General features: G+C 43.7%; 1 protein-coding gene and 1 non-coding gene across 2 annotated transcripts; both read right to left on the minus strand.

The window, feature by feature from the left end:
* Positions 1-959: 959 nt before the first annotated feature.
* nox4 (NADPH oxidase 4) lies at positions 960-18,967 on the minus strand. Its single transcript, XM_030109212.1, has 18 exons — positions 18,842-18,967; positions 18,398-18,493; positions 14,978-15,088; positions 14,691-14,775; positions 13,173-13,270; positions 12,182-12,209; positions 11,813-11,885; positions 9,047-9,127; positions 7,101-7,263; positions 6,080-6,244; positions 5,866-5,928; positions 5,064-5,124; positions 4,166-4,247; positions 2,758-2,877; positions 2,553-2,661; positions 2,332-2,400; positions 1,177-1,277; positions 960-1,094 (listed from the first exon to the last, which is right to left on the minus strand). Exons 1-18 carry the CDS (start codon positions 18,896-18,898, stop codon positions 974-976), a joined length of 1,683 nt encoding a protein of 560 aa, XP_029965072.1. The 5' UTR covers positions 18,899-18,967; the 3' UTR covers positions 960-973.
* trnad-guc (transfer RNA aspartic acid (anticodon GUC)) lies at positions 1,717-1,788 on the minus strand. The gene has a single exon. It is a non-coding gene; the product is annotated as a tRNA-Asp (tRNA).
* Positions 18,968-20,947: the final 1,980 nt, after the last annotated feature.

Raw genomic sequence — 20,947 nt, forward strand, 5'->3', positions numbered from 1 at the left:
GGTATCTTTTGAAATAAATGCTGACAGGAAACTGATAAAGTAGCGACAACAATCACGACTGACTCATTATAAACTGGAAATTAGAACAAAAGAAGATGGTCAACATTTATATAAATATAAAAGAGAAAAAAACACTAAAATACTGGCTTAAGTTGAATTTTAGATTTTCTTTGTTTAAGACAGAGCTTAACAACAATTTAAAAAAGACTAGACAACAGAATTCAAAGAGGAAGAGCACCAGTGTTCATCGTTTGTCTCCTTCCTTTCATGAAAGCAAATGTCCTCAGATCCTGATGAAGAACAGCGTCATGACCGACACACTTCACGCCCCTCCGGGCAACGCAATGGCCGCCCTTTAAGGCACTCTATGAACCGAACAATGGTTGTTTTGCGTGTCACTAACGTCGCAGTGTGTTTTAATAATCAGTCGTATCCCTGAGAGACGGCCGAGCCCGGCCCACTGGAAGACGAGCCCCCTCTCGTGTAGCGTTCTGTCTTTTTCACGTTGGAGGAATGCCAGACTGAGGAGGGACGATTTCACACATTCGACTCCAACACAACAAAACAAATTTACTCCACAGAGGGGGGCGTCAGGGGAAAAGGTGCAGCGACTTGAGAAAAACAAAGCGTCCCGGGTGGAGACAGGAAGCAGAGAGCTGCTTTCTTTGGTTTTTTCTCACATGTTGATCGGATGCCGACGGTGAATCCTCGGAAGCTTCCAGTTTCAGGTCAACATGTTCATTTCTGTCCCACTGGGCTTTTTCTCACCGTAGATGGAAAATCAAACAAAATATAAATATAGTTTGTGAGGTTTTTTTTTTTTTTTTAAACATTTTCCTAGATGTCTGTTGACACCCAACAGTTTGCTTACATATCTATGGTTGTGTATAAAATAAATGAAAATCCAACGATCCAAGAGTGCTTGTTTTTTCTGAGATTGTAGAAAAAAAAGACTGAAAAAAATCTTCCTCAATCAGCTGAATGACTCCTTATTGAATTCGAAGGTCGCCCCGGAGGGTCGGGCTGAGTTACACAGTCTGTGGAGTGTCCTTGAAATGCCCTTCGGTCCACAGCAGAACACGCCGACACGCTTACTGAAACCACACGAAGAAAAGAAATGCCAGTGAGAAGATGGACAGGCTTTACAGCAACGACTTAGCGCTGAGCTGGGCTTACTGTTTGTTGGCCTTTCCGATTTCATCCAAAAGCAATTTCCACCTGGGCCGACCAACCAGCAGCCTTGACGTGAGCGGGCGATATTTCTCCTCCGATATGCTCTGAAAAATTTACAGTAACATTTAACAGAGTGAATCCAAACCTGCACCTGAGCTGCTGCGTTATTACCGATGCTGCTACTGCCCAGCTCTCGTCTTCTTTTTCTATTCACAATAGATTAAATCCATTCCAACAACGGATTTTTCCATTTACTGGTTCGTCCTTCTGTTCAAAGCTTCTGACCGCCTTCAAACAGCAGCTTCTACTGGCTGAATGTCCTTTACATGCCATCTGAAGCAGAGATACCAGTGGCCTCTTATCAGCAAATTGTATGGCTTGTTTGTATATCAACAAAGGAAAATACGGGACACAAAAGCAAGGACTCCATACTGCCCTGGCAGGGCTTAGCCGAGTCAACCTTTAACCTTCTCTTGGCTGATTCACGAGCACTCGTAAACCCGCTCTGCCGCTTATTCAGGAAACTGGCTTGAAAAAGGAAGTCTCCCCGTCGGGGAATCGAACCCCGGTCTCCCGCGTGACAGGCGGGGATACTTACCACTATACTAACGAGGAGATGGAAGCAGAGGATCACATGACGCCTAAAGAATGTGAGTGTGCGGCACGCTGATCAGTGACATCTGAACACTTCACATGCTGTTTCTGCTTTCATTTCCAGAAACTTGAAGCACTAACAAACGCAAACAGAATCTAAAAACATGTTTTTAGCCGATAGTTCACCACCCGGAGTGAATGAACTGAACACACGTGAAAGAAACACAACTTCACACAACACAGAGATCAGATAACACAACACGACCCTGTCAGGGGGCGAGAGAGAGCTCTCCTGAGGCCATGTGGCAAGATCTCACCACCTGATCGTCACAACATCTTCAATGAATGAAGACAGAAATGCTCAGAACGGTGAGCGGAGAGCAGGGAGAGAACAGCCGGCAGCATTATCAGACCGGCCGGCGACTGAGATCTCTCTGTGAGATACTGCCCTCTATTGGACAGTGTTTGTCAAGTCTGACATCCATAAAGACAGGAACAGTTGATCATGACAAACAGAAAATGGCCAACTCTATGTGTGTGTGTGCGTGTGTGTGTCACGCTTACTTGCAGGCTGTCCGTCTGACTGACGTACAGCTTCACATTGAAGTAGTCTGGTCTGTTTTCTCGCCAAAGCTAAAAGACAAACGACAGTGTTTATAACAGCTGACAAATGTCCCAATTTAAATGTCTGAAGTATATGTTGTTGATCATCTGCTGATGATGCTAAAAGGCTGAGCTCTAGTGAACCGTTTGAGAGGACATTAACTGACTTTGACTCCACTGACCTTGTGATGCAGAGCGATCAATAACTCTGAAAACCAGTAGAAGGACTGAAGCTCCCTGCAGACCCACACAAAATACAGCCTCTGCAACCTGAACCCCGTCCAGCCGTCACTTTGTGCGCAGCGGGAGGGAGAGCAGTGAAAGATGCATGTTAATACTCAAATTCTGTCATTTATATGTGATTTATTTTTTTCCAATAAAACTCACAGGAGAGCATGAAGCACACAGGCAAACGGCGTGACTCCGATTCCGCCTGCGACGCAGAGACTGACATCGTAGTTAAACACTTCCTCTGATGGACTTCCAAAAGGGCCGTCCACGTAGAGCCTGAGCACACGATGCAGACACGACAGAAAAACACACAACTGGCTCAGAACATAAACAAATACAAGTGTAATTATATGTATGAAGCGTATAAACATCCTGTGTGATAAATCCCAGTCTTATTGAGGCTTGTGCGCACGCATGTGTGTTTGGGGGATCACTGTCTGTCTTTCAGCTACACAGAAAGGCAAATAGTGATCCCCAAACACACACACACACACACACACACACACACACACACACACACACACACACACACACCCGTCATCAGCACAACAGCTGCTCAAACACTTGTGTCATCAAAAATAAACACACATCAACATGTAACAAAACACTCAGATGCAAAAATTACTCCGCATGAGATGAACTCGAACCACAGACGAGTGTCTGTGAACTTAAAAAGTCCAACATGACACTGCATAAAGATATCAAAACTAAACGATGTTTAATCATGAACAGTATTTGTCCGCGGAGTTTTTTTTACCCATAAGGATTTTTTTTTTTTTTATTTTGAGGAAGCCAAAAGGAAGGCAAGGCAAGAGTAACCACAAATAAAAAGTTCATGTACAACTGAGACTTCATAAAATACTCGAGAGTAGTTTAACAATGCCAGTCACACGTTTCCATTGAACATTCTGCTAATGGAATTTTGAATGCACACAGAGAGGTGACATGCTGCGTCAGTCATGAACTTCGCTGCTTGTTTCATGAGCACAACGCAGTGCAGTAAAAAGCCTTTATTTTCTCACATGGATTTTGTAGAGTTGAGAGGAACTGACGTGTTGGGCAGTATTGGGACCCGCTCCTCTCTGTACGCAGACATGAGCTGACAAGAGATGTGGGGGTAGTTTTTCCAATATGGCCACAAGAGCGGAGCATAAAGGGCATAATGGTGGGTCCTGACATGCATGTGTCTGCATGAGAACGGAGATTTTTCTTAAAAATGAATAAACAACACAATGCGTGATCACCGAATTCCACACAAGTCATGGAAATGAAACTTGAGCACTGCGGCCCACCTCAGTCGACAACAGCGAGACACAGAACGGGGGCTGTGACAGTTTATTCAGCGCTAGTTTACTGTCAAAACACAAACCCCGGCTCCCTCCGAGCCCACATGGAACTCTCTATCCCCGCCTGTCGCTCTCTCATACACAGAGGCAGGAAGAGCACAGAGTCAGAGGTCAAGAGGGGACAACCTTTGACCCCCTCTGCGATTCTGAGCCTTCATGAGAAATCATGTCAGCCACATCACACACACACACACACACACACACACACAGTAACGTACTTTGGGTATCTCCTCTGGTGCACCATGGGAAGGATCTCCAAGTTGAGCGTCGGCTGAGGAAGTAGCAGCTGCGTGAAGCGTTCTGAGTAGAGGAGGAAAGAGGCTTCGTTACACATTAATTTACTTTATTTATTTATTAAAATTCTCCAAAAAGTGTCATAAACTGCAAATAACACGAAATCCGTGTAGAAATTCTAGAACTCAGTTATGTTTCTTTAAAATACAATCCAGTTCAATTCCCTCCACTTCCTTACAGTATGTTGTTGCTACAGCAGATTAAGGGGCCAAAACAAACAAATCGACTTCCCTTCCTGTGTGCGCGAGTGTGTGTGTGTGTGTGTGTGTGTGTGTGTGTATAAAGTAAAGAGTGTACATGTTCTCCCGTTTAATGCAGTCCCTTTGGTGTCAGCACTTTTATCTCACTGCGTGTTAGAAGTCGTTACTGTCAAAAGACAGAAAAGGCGAGTTTCATTGTTGCTGCGGGAATCTTTTCAGTGCTCCGATGTGCTCACTGAACAGACTAAACAATCTGCCGTGTGTATGTGAGAACGTGCACTCGTGACAAATATAGTTTCCCACTCGTGGGAACAATGCTACCCTCAAAGTGACGATGACACACACAGACACACATGAAGGGAAACGTACACAAATTGACCCCAACGCACACAAAAAAAAAGCAGTTAGGAAATGCATCCTCCCCCGAGAGAACTGAGAACGAAATGCACACAAAAACAAGAAACTTCTATCCCGTAGACTACTGTGTGATGGGAATGGAGGGAATATACGGCTATTTGCCTTATCTTTTTCACCATGTGTTTCTGCTCACGTGTTCCTCTGTGCATGTATGTGTGGGTGTGTGTGTGTGTGTGTGTGTGAGTAAGCATCTGTGTGAACCCACCAGTCCAGTCTCCCACAACCCGCAGATGGATGCCAAAAGTTTTCTTGTTCTCTGTGGGACACTGCAATGAGTTAAAGAGCAGACAGTTAGTCTCTCTCGCTATGTCTCTCTCTCTCTCTCTCTCTTTCTCTCTCTCTCTCCCTCTCACACACACACATACATACACGCACACAAATGCAGCCAACACACGTGCTCCAAGTATGAACACAAACTAACAAACCAGAGCACATGTACAGTGCATGACTACAGCTCTTCTCATTAGGTTTGACAATTCTCACACACACACACACACACACACACACACACACACACACACACACAGCCTTCCTGTTGGCAGACAGCGTTACTAGCCTCAGGGGTCTGTCTGCTCTCTGTCAGTGTGATTCTCTGCCCTCCTCCTCAAAGCTCAGAACACACCAGGCACAGCCATGCTCACAGTGCTGATAATTGTGTGTCTCTCTGTGTGAGAGAGATACGACAATGGATAAGACAATATAGGCAGTAAGAATATCTTGATCCTATTGCGTCATGTAAAGTGAAGTAAAACTGGAATTTGAACCCGGTTTGGAGAAACTTCAGCGCTACCGGAGGATCAAACTGTCGGCCACTGAGAGGGGGTGGCACGTCGAAGGAACTGTGTGTTCTTTGCCAGGAGAGAGAAGAGCTGAATACCTTTATAAAGTGTGTGTGTGTGTGTGTGCGTGTGCCCGAGTATGTGTGTGTGTGTGTGTGTGTGTGTGTGTGTGTGTTTTCATTGTGTCATCGGCCAAGAATGTATTAAGTCAGCTACTCAGATTTTTACCGTCGTCAGTGTGAAGGGATGGTTCTCAAACGAAGACACACCTGGACAGTTGAGAACAATATACTGGGAAAAAGAGATTAGAGATGAAGCATGAAAATAAAAAAATAAATAGTAACAGCAGCAAAAACATTTAATCGTTTGAAAATCTATTTGAATAAAATTGGAAAAAGCATTTAAAAAAAAAAAACAGTGAGTCCTCCGTGTGTCCCCTCACCTGTCCAGGTCGGGCTTTGAAGTTTTTCTTCAACATGCGTAACTCAATGACATTGCAGGGGTGCCTGACGGCGGTCACTATGGTAACAGGGTCGCTGCTCCGGATGTAGCGGTAGAAGCGCTCCACGCAGTAGAGGCAGAGTGGACCGGACACCCAAAGCCAAGTCTGCAGGCACAACAGAAAGGCTCAATGCAGCACAAAGGCACAGCGTCTGCACAATAAATCACGCCAGGTTGAAAAAAAAAAAAAAAAATTGTCGCAACACTTCAATAGACAGGAAACACATTTGAAAAGGTGTACGCATTAATCCAAGCTCCTAAAAACTGACTAATATTTGAATGAACAAGTTATAAAGAATACAAGCTGTTGATTTTCTTCCGCTGCATATATTATATAAGTATTTTATCAAATATTAATAACTTTGTTGTCAGAAAGTTTTAGCATCTGTTGTTACCTGTCCAAGCTTTTATAATTCTACCAGCTTGTTTTCCTATTTTCCTAACAGAGGGGAGCTTTAAATTCAATCCAGCCACACAGAGACGACATCCATGAGAATTTCTACTAAATTTCTCGTCATCTCAGTGTGTGGCGTTTCTTTTACTGACAGCAGTTACCTGTAAGAGACTAATTGCTCACAGCTTCGGTAAAGCCCAGGGAGCACAGTCGGGTTTTAGGGGGATTTTATGGGACCAGCTTGTTGCTTAACAACCGTGTGCAAACACATAATCACACACACACACACACACACATATACAAAAACACACACAAACACAGGCCTTGATGTGGAGTGGGGTTGGCAGCCCCTCCCTAACAGCACACTACACCTCTAACAAACAGGGCCGACTCCCTCCAACACTTCCCAAGTGCTCAGAACACGTGCGCAGCCTTCACCTTAAGGGCACGTGCATAAAGCCCCATAACACAAATGAAGTGCTCAGCTCACAGACACACACAGAGTGATACACACAGTGAAGGCACGTTTCAGCCATGCACACACACACACACACACACCCACGCGAACCTGGGGATAGTGTGGCTGGAAGTGAGCTTCCTCTCTGCATCTGCTCTCCTCATCTTCAGCCTGATCCAGATCCTCCAGGCCCTGCCGCTGCGCGCTGCTCTGGTTGGCTCCGAGACAGCCGGGGGGGTGGGCCTCGATGTTGGTCTGATACTTCAGAGCTCCACTGAGGGACAAGAAAGGACAAGGATCACTGCGTCGTTACTGTGGTCAGCTGGAATCAGGGTGTAAAACATGCTACGTGTGATCCTGTGATCCTGCGATCCTGCGATCATGCAGGTTCTCCCTCTGAAGGTGTGTTTGTTTCCTCCGGGTATACAACCAGTGTTGTTTTTGGCAGCCTGCTTTGATTTAGTTTTAGTCTTAGTCTTTTGGACGAAATGCTCATTAGTTTTAGTCTAGTTTTAGTCATTTCAACACTTCATAGTTTTAGTCTAGTTTTAGTCGACGAAAACCAAACGGGTTTTAGTCCAGTTTTAGTCATTAAAAAAAGGCTGAAACAATAGTACATGAGAAAAAAGACAGACAAAGGAAATTCTAAACCAAACAAACATAATAAAATATACTTAAATGGCACAAAACCATCATAACACATTGATTCCTTGTGAATTAAATAATAACTGGACTAGTTTGATACTTTACAACCTCAATGCAGTGCTTATATGAGCGCTGCAGACAGAATGAGAGGACTAATAGGAGTTTTGCTGATACTTTCAGGCTATTTTTATAATGTCCGTACTGATATAAAGGCTGAGATCTTTTATTAAAACTGGTCTGTTATGTTTCTGTTACTGATTTGAACTGGTCAGAGTAACTGCCTGTTATTACTTTTGGAGGAGAGATAACACCAATATTAAGATGGTTATGAGGAAAATACTACCATTAAAACAACTGAAATAAACTAAATTAATTCCTTGGGTAAACTTGATGGTATGAAACACTTGGAAGTCTTCAAAACTGAAATGACAAATATAACTTGAGTTTAATAAACTTTGTAAGTATTCCTTACCTGAATTTTCTTTATACTAATTTTAAACAAGAGTGAAAATACATTTCTTCAAAATAAGACAACACCTGGATTATTTTTAAAAAAGAAAAGAACAAGAAAAAGTAAAGATTTATTAGGTACTTGGGGAAAAATCTTCACTAATTAGTGGTGGCTCCTATTGTAGTTTCACAGTCAGAACAAACAGTCAACAGTTGGATTAGATCCTCCGTCTCCCACTACGAGGCGTTCCGTTTTATTTTCTGCTGGATTCTGATTAAAGTACATCCATAAATCGCTGCATCTTTTCCTCCCGCCGAGCCCGGGCGAAAGTTGCTGTCACGCTCTCTAGTGCGCCTGCGCATGCAGTGCAGGCATGCAGGAAGCAGCTCGAGAACTGCTGATATTTTCAGAGTAAAGCAGCCGATCTGCGTGAACTGGCTGGGGGAATCGCATTTGTTTTCATTTATTTTGAAAGTCAAAATACCGACATTTTCATCTCGTCTCGTCTCGTTAACGAAAACAACAGATACGTCTCGTCACTTTTCCGTCTTTTAAAGAGATATTTTTAGCTCGTCACGTCTCGTTTTAGTCACGGAAAAAAGGGGCGTTGACGAAATATTTTCGTCGTCGTCATCGTTAACGAAAACAACACTGTATACAACCCACTTGTGAACACAAACTGACTATAAGTATGATCTATAGCATTTGTGTGTTTGACAAAGCATGATAAAAGTACTTTGGAGTAATCAAGAAGCAATATCAAAACGTTCTACTTGCGCGCACAGGAGGATCCCTAACGATGCAGACCTTCAGCCCTGAGCTGGCGTCTGTAATACGTGCTGATATTTCATTTTATTTATCTTGTGCAGACAAACGGCACAAACCGTGCAAAAAGACTGGAAATGACTCAAAATGACTCATGCCGGGGAAACCCCACACAGACAATCTGAGTGCAACTTACCCGACCATGTGCACCATCAGGACTATGTAGAATATTATGAAGAGGTTGTGCGTGTACCAGAAGATCTCGTAGTTGGACATCCTACAATTGAAATTGAAAAAAAAAAAAAACCCAAAGTAAACTTGAGTCAGAAGTTAACAAGTCCTAAAACAGATATAATTACTAATTATATCTACAAATGAGGAATATTCACTTGGTAACATGGGGACTGGAGTGATTCCAACAGGAAAACAGACACAAGAGAAGAAAGAAAGGAGGGTGTTTGTTCAGGAGCAGACACACAGACTCCCTGCTCAAAGCCTGAGCAAGCAGGACATCAGAGGTCGATTACAAATGGGTCATTACACTCAACAGCCCACCGTAAACTATGAACACACCATTACCTTTATCAAGAAAACTTTAGTCTTCCTCTTTAAGTGCAACATCTTTCAGGATTTTAAAGCTCTGTTTTACCTTCGGGCAAGTTGGGTATGTTGTTTTTTTTAAGTAAATGAAATCGTTTAAAATAGATGTAATTTTGGAAACATCCACAACCATTCAAAGGAAGCATCAACCACGGTCACATCTCCATATGGACAGCTGAAGAAAATCAGCTGAAAGAAACTGCTTGGAGAGCCATTATCCTGAAGTCAGTGCTGTCAGAGGAATGAAGTGAGATGAGAAACATTTACTGGAACTTCTCTTACCCTCTTTCTATTACCCCACTGAAACAGCAGACACTCTGCTAATGTATGGACTGTATGTGTACAGACGACCTCTGATGCTCCTGGTTTAGTAACAACAATGAATGAATGAGACATATGGAACATTCAGGAAAACCATTTTAACATGTGAAGCTACAAAATAAGTCATTTGTAGGGTATTACACATTTATTTGCCATTCTTTCTAAACCTATTAGATGTTTTTCTCCCTCTGTCCCTGTTTGTTAGGTGGTTTTATTTTAGTCATTTGTTTTGTGCTCTCGTTTCTTTTGTATATCGTTTGCTGTCTGTTCAAAAAACTGAAAGACTCTAATAAAGTTTAATTGCGCAAAAAAAAAAAAAAAACAAATAAAAACAACAGCTTTAAAACTAATCCAAAGCAGCTCCCATTTAATGTTCATCACATTACACTCTCTGCTTATAGATGAAATGTCTCTTTCAGGGTGACTGTCACCGGTACCCCTGATCCCATATTGGAGTATTATCGGCTTCTCACTGTTAATGACCTTGTGAGCATTAGAAGTGATAATATCACTGGATTCTTGGGACTCTTTATGCAAATATTCTTCTGCGCGGCAGCCACCATCCCACCTCGCCAGCCACTGAGCCACGCTCTTATCTCAAACCTTAAGTGGTCTGGAAAAGCCTCTTAGCCCCCGTTCAATTACTGCTGAAACCGCACCGAGCACACACACACACACACACACGCACGCACGCACGCATCAAGGCTGACCTCGCGTGACCTGAGTAATGACAGAGCTGTGATTTGCTGTAACAGCCCCGTTAGCATGTCTCATCACAGTCTGCATCTTCTGTTCACAGGATGAGCCAAAATCCAGGCAGAGACAACATCAAACAGACATAACACACACACGGAAGTAGATGTTGCTCTTATCCATTCAAATTAAACTTGCTTTTCCAGTCGACAACTAAAAAGTATAGCTGGGCCGTTAACGGCGATGACGTGCTGTGTTATCGCGAGTCTTATCGCGCGAGAAAAAAATTGTCGCTGTTAATCTAATCTGTCCTGTGCCCCGAGCTGAGAGTCACACCGCGCTACAGCTGAGCGTCAAAAAAACAACAACGCGCTTTTAGCGGTGAAACACGGTCCATTCCTCATTATTTGCTATATTGAACTCGGCCGTATTATCAGAAAAATCACGACGTAAATGCTGGTATGAGGCACAAACTGAAATAAGGAGTGCAAATATGAAGAAAATGAAAGTGAAACTTAAATCGCGTGTTTTGTCAGTGCAGCGTTTCGACCAGCTGGGCGTTTTTCAGGCACTGCAAACATGCAAAATAAAGTACATTTCCCTTCAACACACAATCTAGTATAATAAAGGTAAGTATGAGGCAAAATTCGGCGTGACTGAATTTAGGCTGTCTTGGAAATAGGATGAAGTTTGAGGAAGTGAGCGCTCATAAGAAATTTCTATTTTTCATCTGCTCTGTTATTGGTGGTGGTGCGTGTGTGTGTGTGTGTGTGTGTGTGTGTGTGTGTGTGTGTGTGTGTGTGTGTGTGTGTGTGTGTGTGTGTGTGTGTGTGTGTGTGTGTGTGTGTGTTGGGAGGCAATCTTGGTAAAGACTTAGTATTTTAAGCTATTATAAATCTTATTTGATGAATTGTAAAATTATTTATGTAACACACACACATTTTGAATGGAATCGCCAGACTTCAAATGAGCCATTTTAATCGCGATTAATCGCGATTAACTCCAGGACTGGGGTGCGATTAATTGCGATTTAAAAATGTTATCGTTGCCCAGCTCTACTAAAAAGTCATTTCCTTCACACATCCTTCCTTTCTTATACTTAAAAAAAAAAAAAACCTTCCTGCATAAATCTTACTTTCTTCATTACTTCCTTCAGGAAACCACCATAACACACAGCTTGGGAACCAGCTCTGCAGCGTCATGCTAACAGCTTCACAGGCCTGTCGCTCTTAATGATGTTATATTTAGAAAAAGAGACAAAGTGTATCCGCCTCTGTTAATACATGCATGACAGGAACACATGGGCTCTGAGGATAACGGTGATGGATTACGGTTTCATTCAGCTTACCGTACGCAATAGGAGGAGGACATGAACATCAAGAAAAGGATGAGAACCAACACGACGCCTGTGATTCCTGGGACTGAACACAAACACACAACGCTAACAAGCAAAATAACATCCAGGCACAGAAACATGTGAAAATCATAAAGAAAGCTTTTCAGTCTTATCTTATAACACAGGAACACATTTATGTCATCAACTTGAATAATAAATATTAAAGTAAAGGTAAAAGATTTGAACAATGAGAAACGTGATCAGAAAGAAACAATGATTTTTTTTTTTGCTTTCCTCCTTAATCGAATAATCTTCCCTACAATATATATTTCAATAACTCCATAAAAAAGTAGTCAGAAAGAATCATTAGTTGTTACTTACTTGTAGTTAGAATAATCAGCTTGGGGTCCTAAGAAGGAAGCAGATAATATACGATCATTTATTACTTATTAAACATACATTCAAAGCAACACATCCCTGGGTGGAGCAGAAATCTGCTCGGCGTCACATGGTTTGCTCCTCTGGGAACACGTTTGAAACGTGTAGGCTGCGTCCGCACTTCCTGAATCGAGTTATTGCTTTCAGGTTTAGGGATTTAGTCCGTGTGAGTCACACTAAACGCCGGTCAGACGATCTGAAGATAGATGAAGTCTCACGCATGCAGCTATAAAGCGAAGGACAAGTTTCTGTTTTGTTTTGTTTTGTTTACAATCAACCAGCATTATTGCTTTCTGGGTAAGTCTGCAAATGTGAAGTGGAGAATTAATTAGTTCTCTCACTGCAACACCAGATAAAACTCTGTGCTATAGAGCAGACTGTCCAGAACAAAAACACATCTCAACTTTCCAAAACTCTGTCCTGTTCTGACCTGAAAAGCTTCCGTCTCACTGGGACTACTTATCACTACACACACACTCTGAAAAATATGTAATCACCAGCAGTTTTCAATTGAAGTTGCATTAAATTTGGTACTTTGCATACTTGGCAAAAATTCAAGAATATCAAATAAGAACTTGTGTGCAAATGAACACTGGCTCATGAGTCACGTGGCATTCCACAAAAGACAGCTGAATGAACGTCTTGTAACAGTCATGTGATAATCAGACACACAAAATAACAATTAACCTTATTGAGGAAATAATTAGAAGTGTGCAAAAAAAAGTCCTCCTACAAGTCTTTTCAGATGTTTTGGCGTCTCAGTTGACATTTGGTTGCAGCCCAGTGAGACATAAACATAAATGTTGTGCTTTATGGACAGCGTGGCTCTCGTATGCAGTGAGATAAGCAGCGTGTACGTATCGATTTGTTTAACGATCAAGGCTGAGGTGATGGGTTTTCATGACCGAGGCTGGCGAAAGGCTTATGTGTTTACCTCTCCTCTGTAGCGAGCCAGATTGAGAGAAGGAAAGTCGTCTGAGTAGCCTGCGCTGAAGTTGACGACATTCACCAGGTGGGCAGAAACGTGCACAACTGCAGAGGAAGAGTCAGCGTTACCACACACTGGTCCAAAACACACGTTTTGTGCACAGACTCGACGTCTGAGACGTCTCCTCTGCTTCGGAGAGACAGACTCTGAAGCAGAAAATGAACTGCCAGTGGACACTTCAGCTACAAGCATTTCTTTGTCTGTGCAGCAAAACAGTCAGCAAAAATCCTCCTGATTTACTGGCACACACACACACACACACAGTTCTCGCTGACATCACAGGCTAACCATGCAGCCATTCAACAGCTGATGGTATTAGAGGGCGTAATCATGAGACACAAGGGTCCTTTTTTTTTTTCCCGGCCACATCCTTTCCCACTCCCCAGGCCTCCCTCCTTCCTCTCCTTCTCTCTTTCTTCTCTCGGTGGGTGTCTCTCTCCCATCGCTGCTCCCGCTCTGTCTTCATTGTCATTTGTTGCCTCAGATTTCTCCTGCAACATGAGACCTTGACCCCGAGGCAGGTTGTTGGCCGGTTTCAGCATTTTGGCACGCTGATATTATCCTTTTGTCCAAAGCAAAAGCCAGGACAGAAAGCGTGCCGTTCTTCACGTTTACACTACAAATCAGATGAGGGGCAAAAACGAAAAGCTAACTTGTTCAGTCATGATTTTGTTATTTCATTCATGCTAAAGGAGAAGGCTTTGCAGAAAAGGTGAGTACCACAGGAATAATACTAAAGTATCGAAAATAAAAATAGAAATGCACTCTTGTGTTTGTCAAACCAGAGTCTTTAGCTTCCACTTTGTCGCTTCATGGCTCTAAAATCACAAAAGTGATGCTCAACAACATTTGATCTACTCCTTTGCAACAATTTAAAACTTTATACAAAATAATCCAATCAAATTCTTGTCGTACAAATGTTTTCAACGATTTTAGAGTATACAAAAATGACCATGATTGAAAATCCGGTACTGTTCTCTGACCACATTCATCTGCAGCCACTGCGGTCATTAGACCCAAAACTGCACAAGCGTGGTCTTCATACAATGGATGGATGTGCGCAGAGGAAAAGGTCACAGCATGTGCTTGTCTGTGGTTCGAACTGACTTCACTTCTTCACCTTTTGTCGCACGCGCGATTACAGTGCAAACGCATCCACACAAACGTGAATAAAGGAGTCGGGTGGGGGGGGGGGGGGGGGGGGTCTGTCAGCTGGAGCGCTGGCGGATGTACAGCTGTACGCTGCTCCCATGATGTCATGAGAGGAGACTCACAAGAAAAACAACGCACAAGCACGCACACGAGACGGCAAAAATCACACGCACACACACGGCCGGTGAGAAGCACATCCCAGCTGGCGCGAGAGGAATGCTGAGAAAGCCTGGATTCATTTATCTGCATTTCACACGTCAACACGCCCCGTGATGCATGGATGTAAGCGTGGTGAGACGGGACGTTTTTTACCGGAGAAGATGCAGATGGCGACGCCGCATGCCACATGAAAGGTCTTGCTCTTGTCCAGCAGTCTGCGAGTTTTCCTGCTTGATACCTGTGAGCAACGCAGACAGCCGGATCGTGTCCGTGCGCGTGATTCGGCGGAAATGTGACACACACGTCTCGCGTTTCTCTCCCAATATTTCAAAGCTTTTGCAACAATCGTGGTCTTATAAAAAGCCCAATCAGGTTACCACTTGCCTACAAACATTCACCCACGCATCAGCCTCACCCGGCGCTCTGTGTGTGTCTCTTACCACGTGTGTTCCTCGTACGAAGGTCAGCAGCGAGCGACACATGGGCAGCAGGACCAAGCTGCAGTTCAGGTTCAGCACTGATGCAGCGGCCCTGCTGATGCACAGGCCGAGCTGGAGAAGACACAGACACACACACACTTTTTTTTTAGCACATATCTATTGGGATTTGCTTTTCACTTCGTGAGCACTTTAAAACTGAGGCATCACTGAAATACAGATTTCACACTTCGTCACGTGTTCACACCACAGGTGAAGGTTGGTTCAGGCAAATCATTCGCACGTCGTCCTAACGCAGCACGAGACACTGGGAGAGAAAAACGAGGCGGTTCACCCGGAGTGACACGGAAGGACGTCCGCTGTGTAATCTGGTTTTACAAATCTCAAGCCACAGCTCAATAATCAAAGCTCCTTTCAGGTGGAAACGCTGGATGTGCTTTGGGGTCTCCTAAACTCAGCACATTTAAACACTTTCTTGGCAGCCTCGGCGTGCTCCGCGGGTGCCGTCTCTCCTGATCATACCCAAGAAAATGAAACCACCGGTGCGAGACATCAAGGTGTGTGAGGATGAAAGAGAGCATGTGCGAGACTGCGGACTAGGCTCTGAAGAGAGACTGGAGTTTCACGGTGCTACAAGAAAGAATTTCATTCTGGCAATTATCTGAAAAAAATTTGACAGCGGGAAGACAAGCAAAACAATGTGACAACAGTCAATGTTTGATGATAGGACGGTTACATACAACGGGTCAAAGGTCAACATTTAGCAGCGAACTGAAAAAAAGGCTTCACCCTCTGAACGTTTCACACACATCCACTCAGCACAGCTGACTGCAAAGCCACAAGCAGGAGATCTGATATCCCGCTTTCTGTGTATCCTCAACACCACGAAAAGATCCTAAAACACACACACACACACACACACACACACACACACACACTGAACCATGCAGGTGAATGAGATAAGATGCTTTCTGAATGTAAATCTAAATCCCCATCAGTAAAGCAGCATTGATGCTTTGATATACATCTCTATCTCACTCACACACACACACTCACACACACACGCACGCACTCACACAGACACACACACACACACACACACACACACACACAAAGTTAAGCCCTCTGGCGAGGCATTCAGTCAAAGCGGTGGCGTGCCCACACTTGCCCCTCTCTCCCCTTTGCCTCCCACTGTACAGGCAGTGGAGTGTCTCACTCATGCTGCTCGCCCCCACATTTCAGCTTTGTTTCCTTTTAGTACTAACTACAATTTTTCAACCGTTACTTTTAACCTGTCATCTTTAAACTTCATTCTTCACACGTCCAGGATGTCACCTTGAGGTGAACCATCCACTTTTCAATGCTGAGTTATTGTTCAAAGCTGAATGCTAAATTTGAAAGTAAAAGAAATTAAAAAAAACATTTAAATATGCATAATTGTCTTTTTGTTGTAAGTGCAGTATACCCTGGAGGGTTAGATGCACAGTGAGACAACACAGTGAAGGTTTATCTCTAAAGTGTTGATACACATAAAAAGAAAAGTGGATATAAAGTAATTTACCCACAATCTGACCGTCCCAAGCATTATCAAGATGACTGGACTGTGCTACAAATGTGGAAAAACGGGGGTGTAAAACTGAAATGTGCTGGTATGCAATAAGGGACTAAAAGGACCTCAGGTTTAGAGGAACAGCAGCCTCAGTTAGATTTCTCTGACATGGAGCAAAGAGGCTGACTCAAACAGCATCAAGAAACATCCACAGAGACATGTGAGAAAAATTAGTCAACACCAAGCGGCAAGGATCCAAGTCTAATCCCGATCGGCGTGCGAGTGTGTAGTCTGGCTTTCTTGGCTGTGCTGCTGCTGGTCAGTTCTTAAGAATGCAACAGATGCTCATGCACGAACACAGACACACACACACACACACACACACACACACACACACACACACACACACACACACACACAGAGTTCAAGGCTATCATAGAGGCTCAAGCCAGAAATAAGACTCGTGAAACCTGCATGTGCCAGGAAGACATTCATCAGAAAACCTGCCCTGGTGATACAAAAACGTCAGGGACAGCATGTCAGCTCAACAACAGACGCACAAACGCAAAAGTGCAGGTTTTGCTGTTATCACATGAAACATGTCGATGCAGTACCACAGTGAAGAGCAGGATGCAGGTACACGTAAAGGAAGCAATGCACAGATACGCTCAGACCACTGTGCAAAAAAAAAAAAAAAGCACCTGACACCTGTGAGGGGACAACAGGTGAGTGGTGGGGAGGGGGAACACGAAATGTGGAAGTCCTAAAGAATGAGCCCATTAAGGCTTACAGCAACAGGTGTGCAACTCTCGCTTCAGATCTCCAAACAATCTGAATAAGTTCTTGCGACACTATCGTATTGAAAATGCCTCAGGACCAGCACAGGTCTGCGTGGAAACTCGTCAACACATCCTGGATCGAACTTCAATGAGAAATAGACACAAATGCTGGAAGCACTTGTAAAAGGAAGAGGGCAAAGGGTAATGGGTCAAATGCATGAAAGCAGACAACTGGATACTTTCAGATGGTAAAGCCTGATTGTTCCAGAAAAAAACAAAGCTTGGTGTGATTGATCACAAAAATAAGTGTGTGGATTAAGAAACTGAGATATGTTACAGAAAAGCAAGCTGAAACAAGTCTGCATGCCTGAAGTGATCCCAGAAGGTTCCGGACTGAATTACTGTCAAGGTGCATTGTACATTGAACCTTCAGACATCTAAATAAAATCACATCAGCTCAAAATAGTTCCTGATCATATTACCAAGAGCTTGGTTGTATTCAATAGCCACTGGTGAGTCTTGACAATCTAAAAATTTGCCAATACAAAAAAATATACCAGGACTTTGGGACTGAAACAGTGAAGTGGACACAAGTCACCATGAATGTCATTACTTAAACATCAGTAATGAGTTAAAACATCAGACTTAGGTGTCTCAGTTTGATTGGTCCGTCAACATCACCAGATCAATTTAAATTCGACTAAGTCCTTCAAAAAATCCATTCATCCAATATTATTTGTAAAGCAGCAAAAGTTATCCTTATGAGGTCAATATTGCTCATGATTCTACACATATGAAGAGGGCTACAAAATATAATGGAATTTGTTGTTATTGTGACTCCAACCTATTTAATATATTATTCACATTGAGTTGGATACACTTTTTCTCACAGGCATATGTAGAAATGTAACAGTATGAAGTTCCCAGTGAGACAGCATTCAGAAGAGGGACCTTCCCAGCATGACAGCTATGAATACAACTGTCAAATAACACGTTTACAGAGCAAGTCGAGACACAGATTCACACACCCCAATCCCTCAGCCATGACACAATGTACATCTCTGTAAATGAGGACAGGCAGCCTGTCAGTCTCACCCCGAGCATCTTGTAGAGGTAGTGGTACTGCTGTCCAGTGGAGTAGAGCAGGAAGGTTCTGAGGAACAGCCAGGTGTTGGCTCCCAGCCACAGCATCTACACACACACACACACACACACACACACATCATCCACTAACAGCATAGGATGTCCAATAAAGTCTGCATTTATTTAGTGTCAGGTAGTAAAAATAAAATTCAGCCTATCCTCTCCACCAAGACTTTCCTTGGTTAGTTTGAATTACTTTCCATTTTGTTTGTAAATCCATATCTCACTTTGTGGAGACTCAAAAAATACACTAAACTGATTATTATACAATAAAAAAGTAATAGACAACCATTTTTGTCCTGAGGAAGTGGGGAAAAAACAGCCACCACACTGAACTGTCGTGTCGTCCAACAGTTGAGAGCAGAAAGCTGCAGATGTTGAGTGAACTCTCCCCACCAGGACCAAGTGCTTCCCTCCCTCGTTGGCGACCCAGCTCCGCACCGACAGCCCCATGGCGCCGCGCAAACTCTCCGCCGAAGTGTCGCTGCGTCCCGCGGCCGGGGGATCCGTCCTGAACCGCTGCTCCGGCTCTGTGTCTGTGTCCGTGGCGTGCACAGACCGGCCGGTGTCTGTGTGCCTCCTCCTCCTCCTCCTCTTCCTCCTCCTCCTCCTCATCCCCCCCCACGGTAACTCAGACTGAGACCACCCCGCATCTCAGCTCCGCTCCGGCTCTCATTCCTCCAGACAGGCCTGGGAGTCAAGACGGAACAGCGACGACGGTTCACCAGAAAGTGAAAAAACCCACACTGGGCTGAATAAAGATGGGAAAAAAAGCAGTTCATAGAGGAGAACAATAAGGGCCTCTCAAACTGACACCTGCGTCTTTCTGGCACTAGAGGGCGCTGTCGCCCCGCGTTTTCCATGTGAGTTCCAGCAGGACGATACTTTTAATGAGCAACACGTGAAGGAAACAAGGCGACACATGACGGATGCTCAAACACATTTGGAAGTCTGGCTGTTATTGATCGATCAGTATGGTTATTAAAGTGTGGTTTAGCTTAAATCAGGATAAACTATGCTTAATGTGGAGTACATCCTCAGAAAATATTATTTCTGTAAGCAGAGGTAGCAAGTAACACATTTGAGTACTTTGTTGTTGTCCTTCAGTTTTTTTTTTCAGGTCACAGCATAGGACTTTCATAAATTGAACAATTTGTGAACGTGTGTGTGTGTGTGTGTGCACGTTTTTCTATACTTGTGGGGACCAAATGTCCCCACAAGGACAGGAAAACCTGGCACAATGTGCCTTGTGGGGACCTTTTTCCGGTCCTAATGAGGAGAAACAGTGTTTTCTTGACCATGTTGTTGTTACTGAAAAAAGTAAAAGTGTAAAAACATTTCTTTAGGGTTAGGAACTGCTGTGGTTTGGGTTAGGGTTAGGGTAAGGGTCAGGGTTAGGGGCTCGTAAATGCATTATGTCAATGAGTGTCCTAACAAGGATAGAAATACAAACCTGCGTGTGTGTGTGTGTGTGTGTGTGTGTGTGTGTGTGTGTGCGCGTGTGCGCGTGTGCGCGCACATCTAAAAAGATTGACAGTATATGCTTTCACTCACCATAGGTGAGAGCTCACTCTAAAACAAAGACAAAAGCAGCAGGTGACGGTTCTTTGTTTGAATAAACTTTTGAATGACTTTAATTATTTTTTAAAGTCAAATCATCAGTTCAATACCATTAGAGAGGTTACCCAAATACTAAAGAGCGGCCCCAGAGGTTCAGAGGCTAGGAGGCTCTTCAGCCCAGTGGAGACCCTGGTGCCAGTGGTCCCAGTGGAGACCCTGGCCAGGCTCTTGCTGGTGGTCTCTTGTGAAGCAGAGAGAAGTCTCAGTGTTCTGCGGCGTCTGAAAATGTCCCAGGCAAGGCTCAGCAGCGTGGCTGTCTGCCATGTGCACAGAGACGAGCTGCGGAGGAAGGACAATGAAGACATATGGAATGTCTTTATTGGCACTTCAGAATGGCGGGTCAATGTTTTTGGGCACTTTCAAAAATGAAACTGTTAACTTGTAGCCTTTAAGTCTGGACCTGTAGGACTTCCAGCTGTTTAGCTCAGTTTCCTATGGTAATTTTCAGTGTTAAATGAGTGTCTCCACCCCTAAACTGACGCCTATGCCTAAAGCATCTGAAGACCATCTGCCATTCAGCCCACAGCTAAGTTTTAAACTCCTGGATCTCCTGTTTATTTAATCATAAATCCAACATGTGCATGCGTTTGGAAAAAAAAGTGCTGGCATTGGTGTATTGTTCCTTTAGTCTCACATTAAGTAACACCTAGTCAGCAGGACGATGACCAAGGTGCACCAGGATAGCAATCAGTTCTCTGACAAAAGCACTAATGACCACAGACTATATGCTAATGACTAGCTCCCTCTTTGTATTCCTCACTCCCTGCCTCTTTTGGCCAAACACAACACAACACCCACACACACACACACACACTCCCTCCCTCTTTCTCTCTATCTCTCCCACTTCATCTCACTCAACCATTCCCTCTGTGCACAAATTAC

This window comes from Salarias fasciatus, chromosome 14 (genome assembly GCF_902148845.1).
Source record: "Salarias fasciatus chromosome 14, fSalaFa1.1, whole genome shotgun sequence".
Lineage (NCBI taxonomy): Eukaryota > Metazoa > Chordata > Actinopteri > Blenniiformes > Blenniidae > Salarias > Salarias fasciatus.

What these genes read in the sequence shown, in the direction of transcription:
- nox4 (XM_030109212.1), bottom strand. Translation starts at nt 18,898, where the DNA reads ATGGGGCTGTCGGTGCGGAGCTGGGTCGCCAACGAGGGAGGGAAGCAC. An exon ending in TCGTACGAGGAACACACGTG is followed by an intron (nt 14,776 to 14,977) that starts GTAAGAGACACA and finishes CGTTGCTCACAG; the next exon opens with GTATCAAGCAGGAAAACTCG. An exon ending in TGATCGCTCTGCATCACAAG is followed by an intron (nt 2,401 to 2,552) that starts GTCAGTGGAGTC and finishes TTTGTCTTTTAG; the next exon opens with CTTTGGCGAGAAAACAGACC.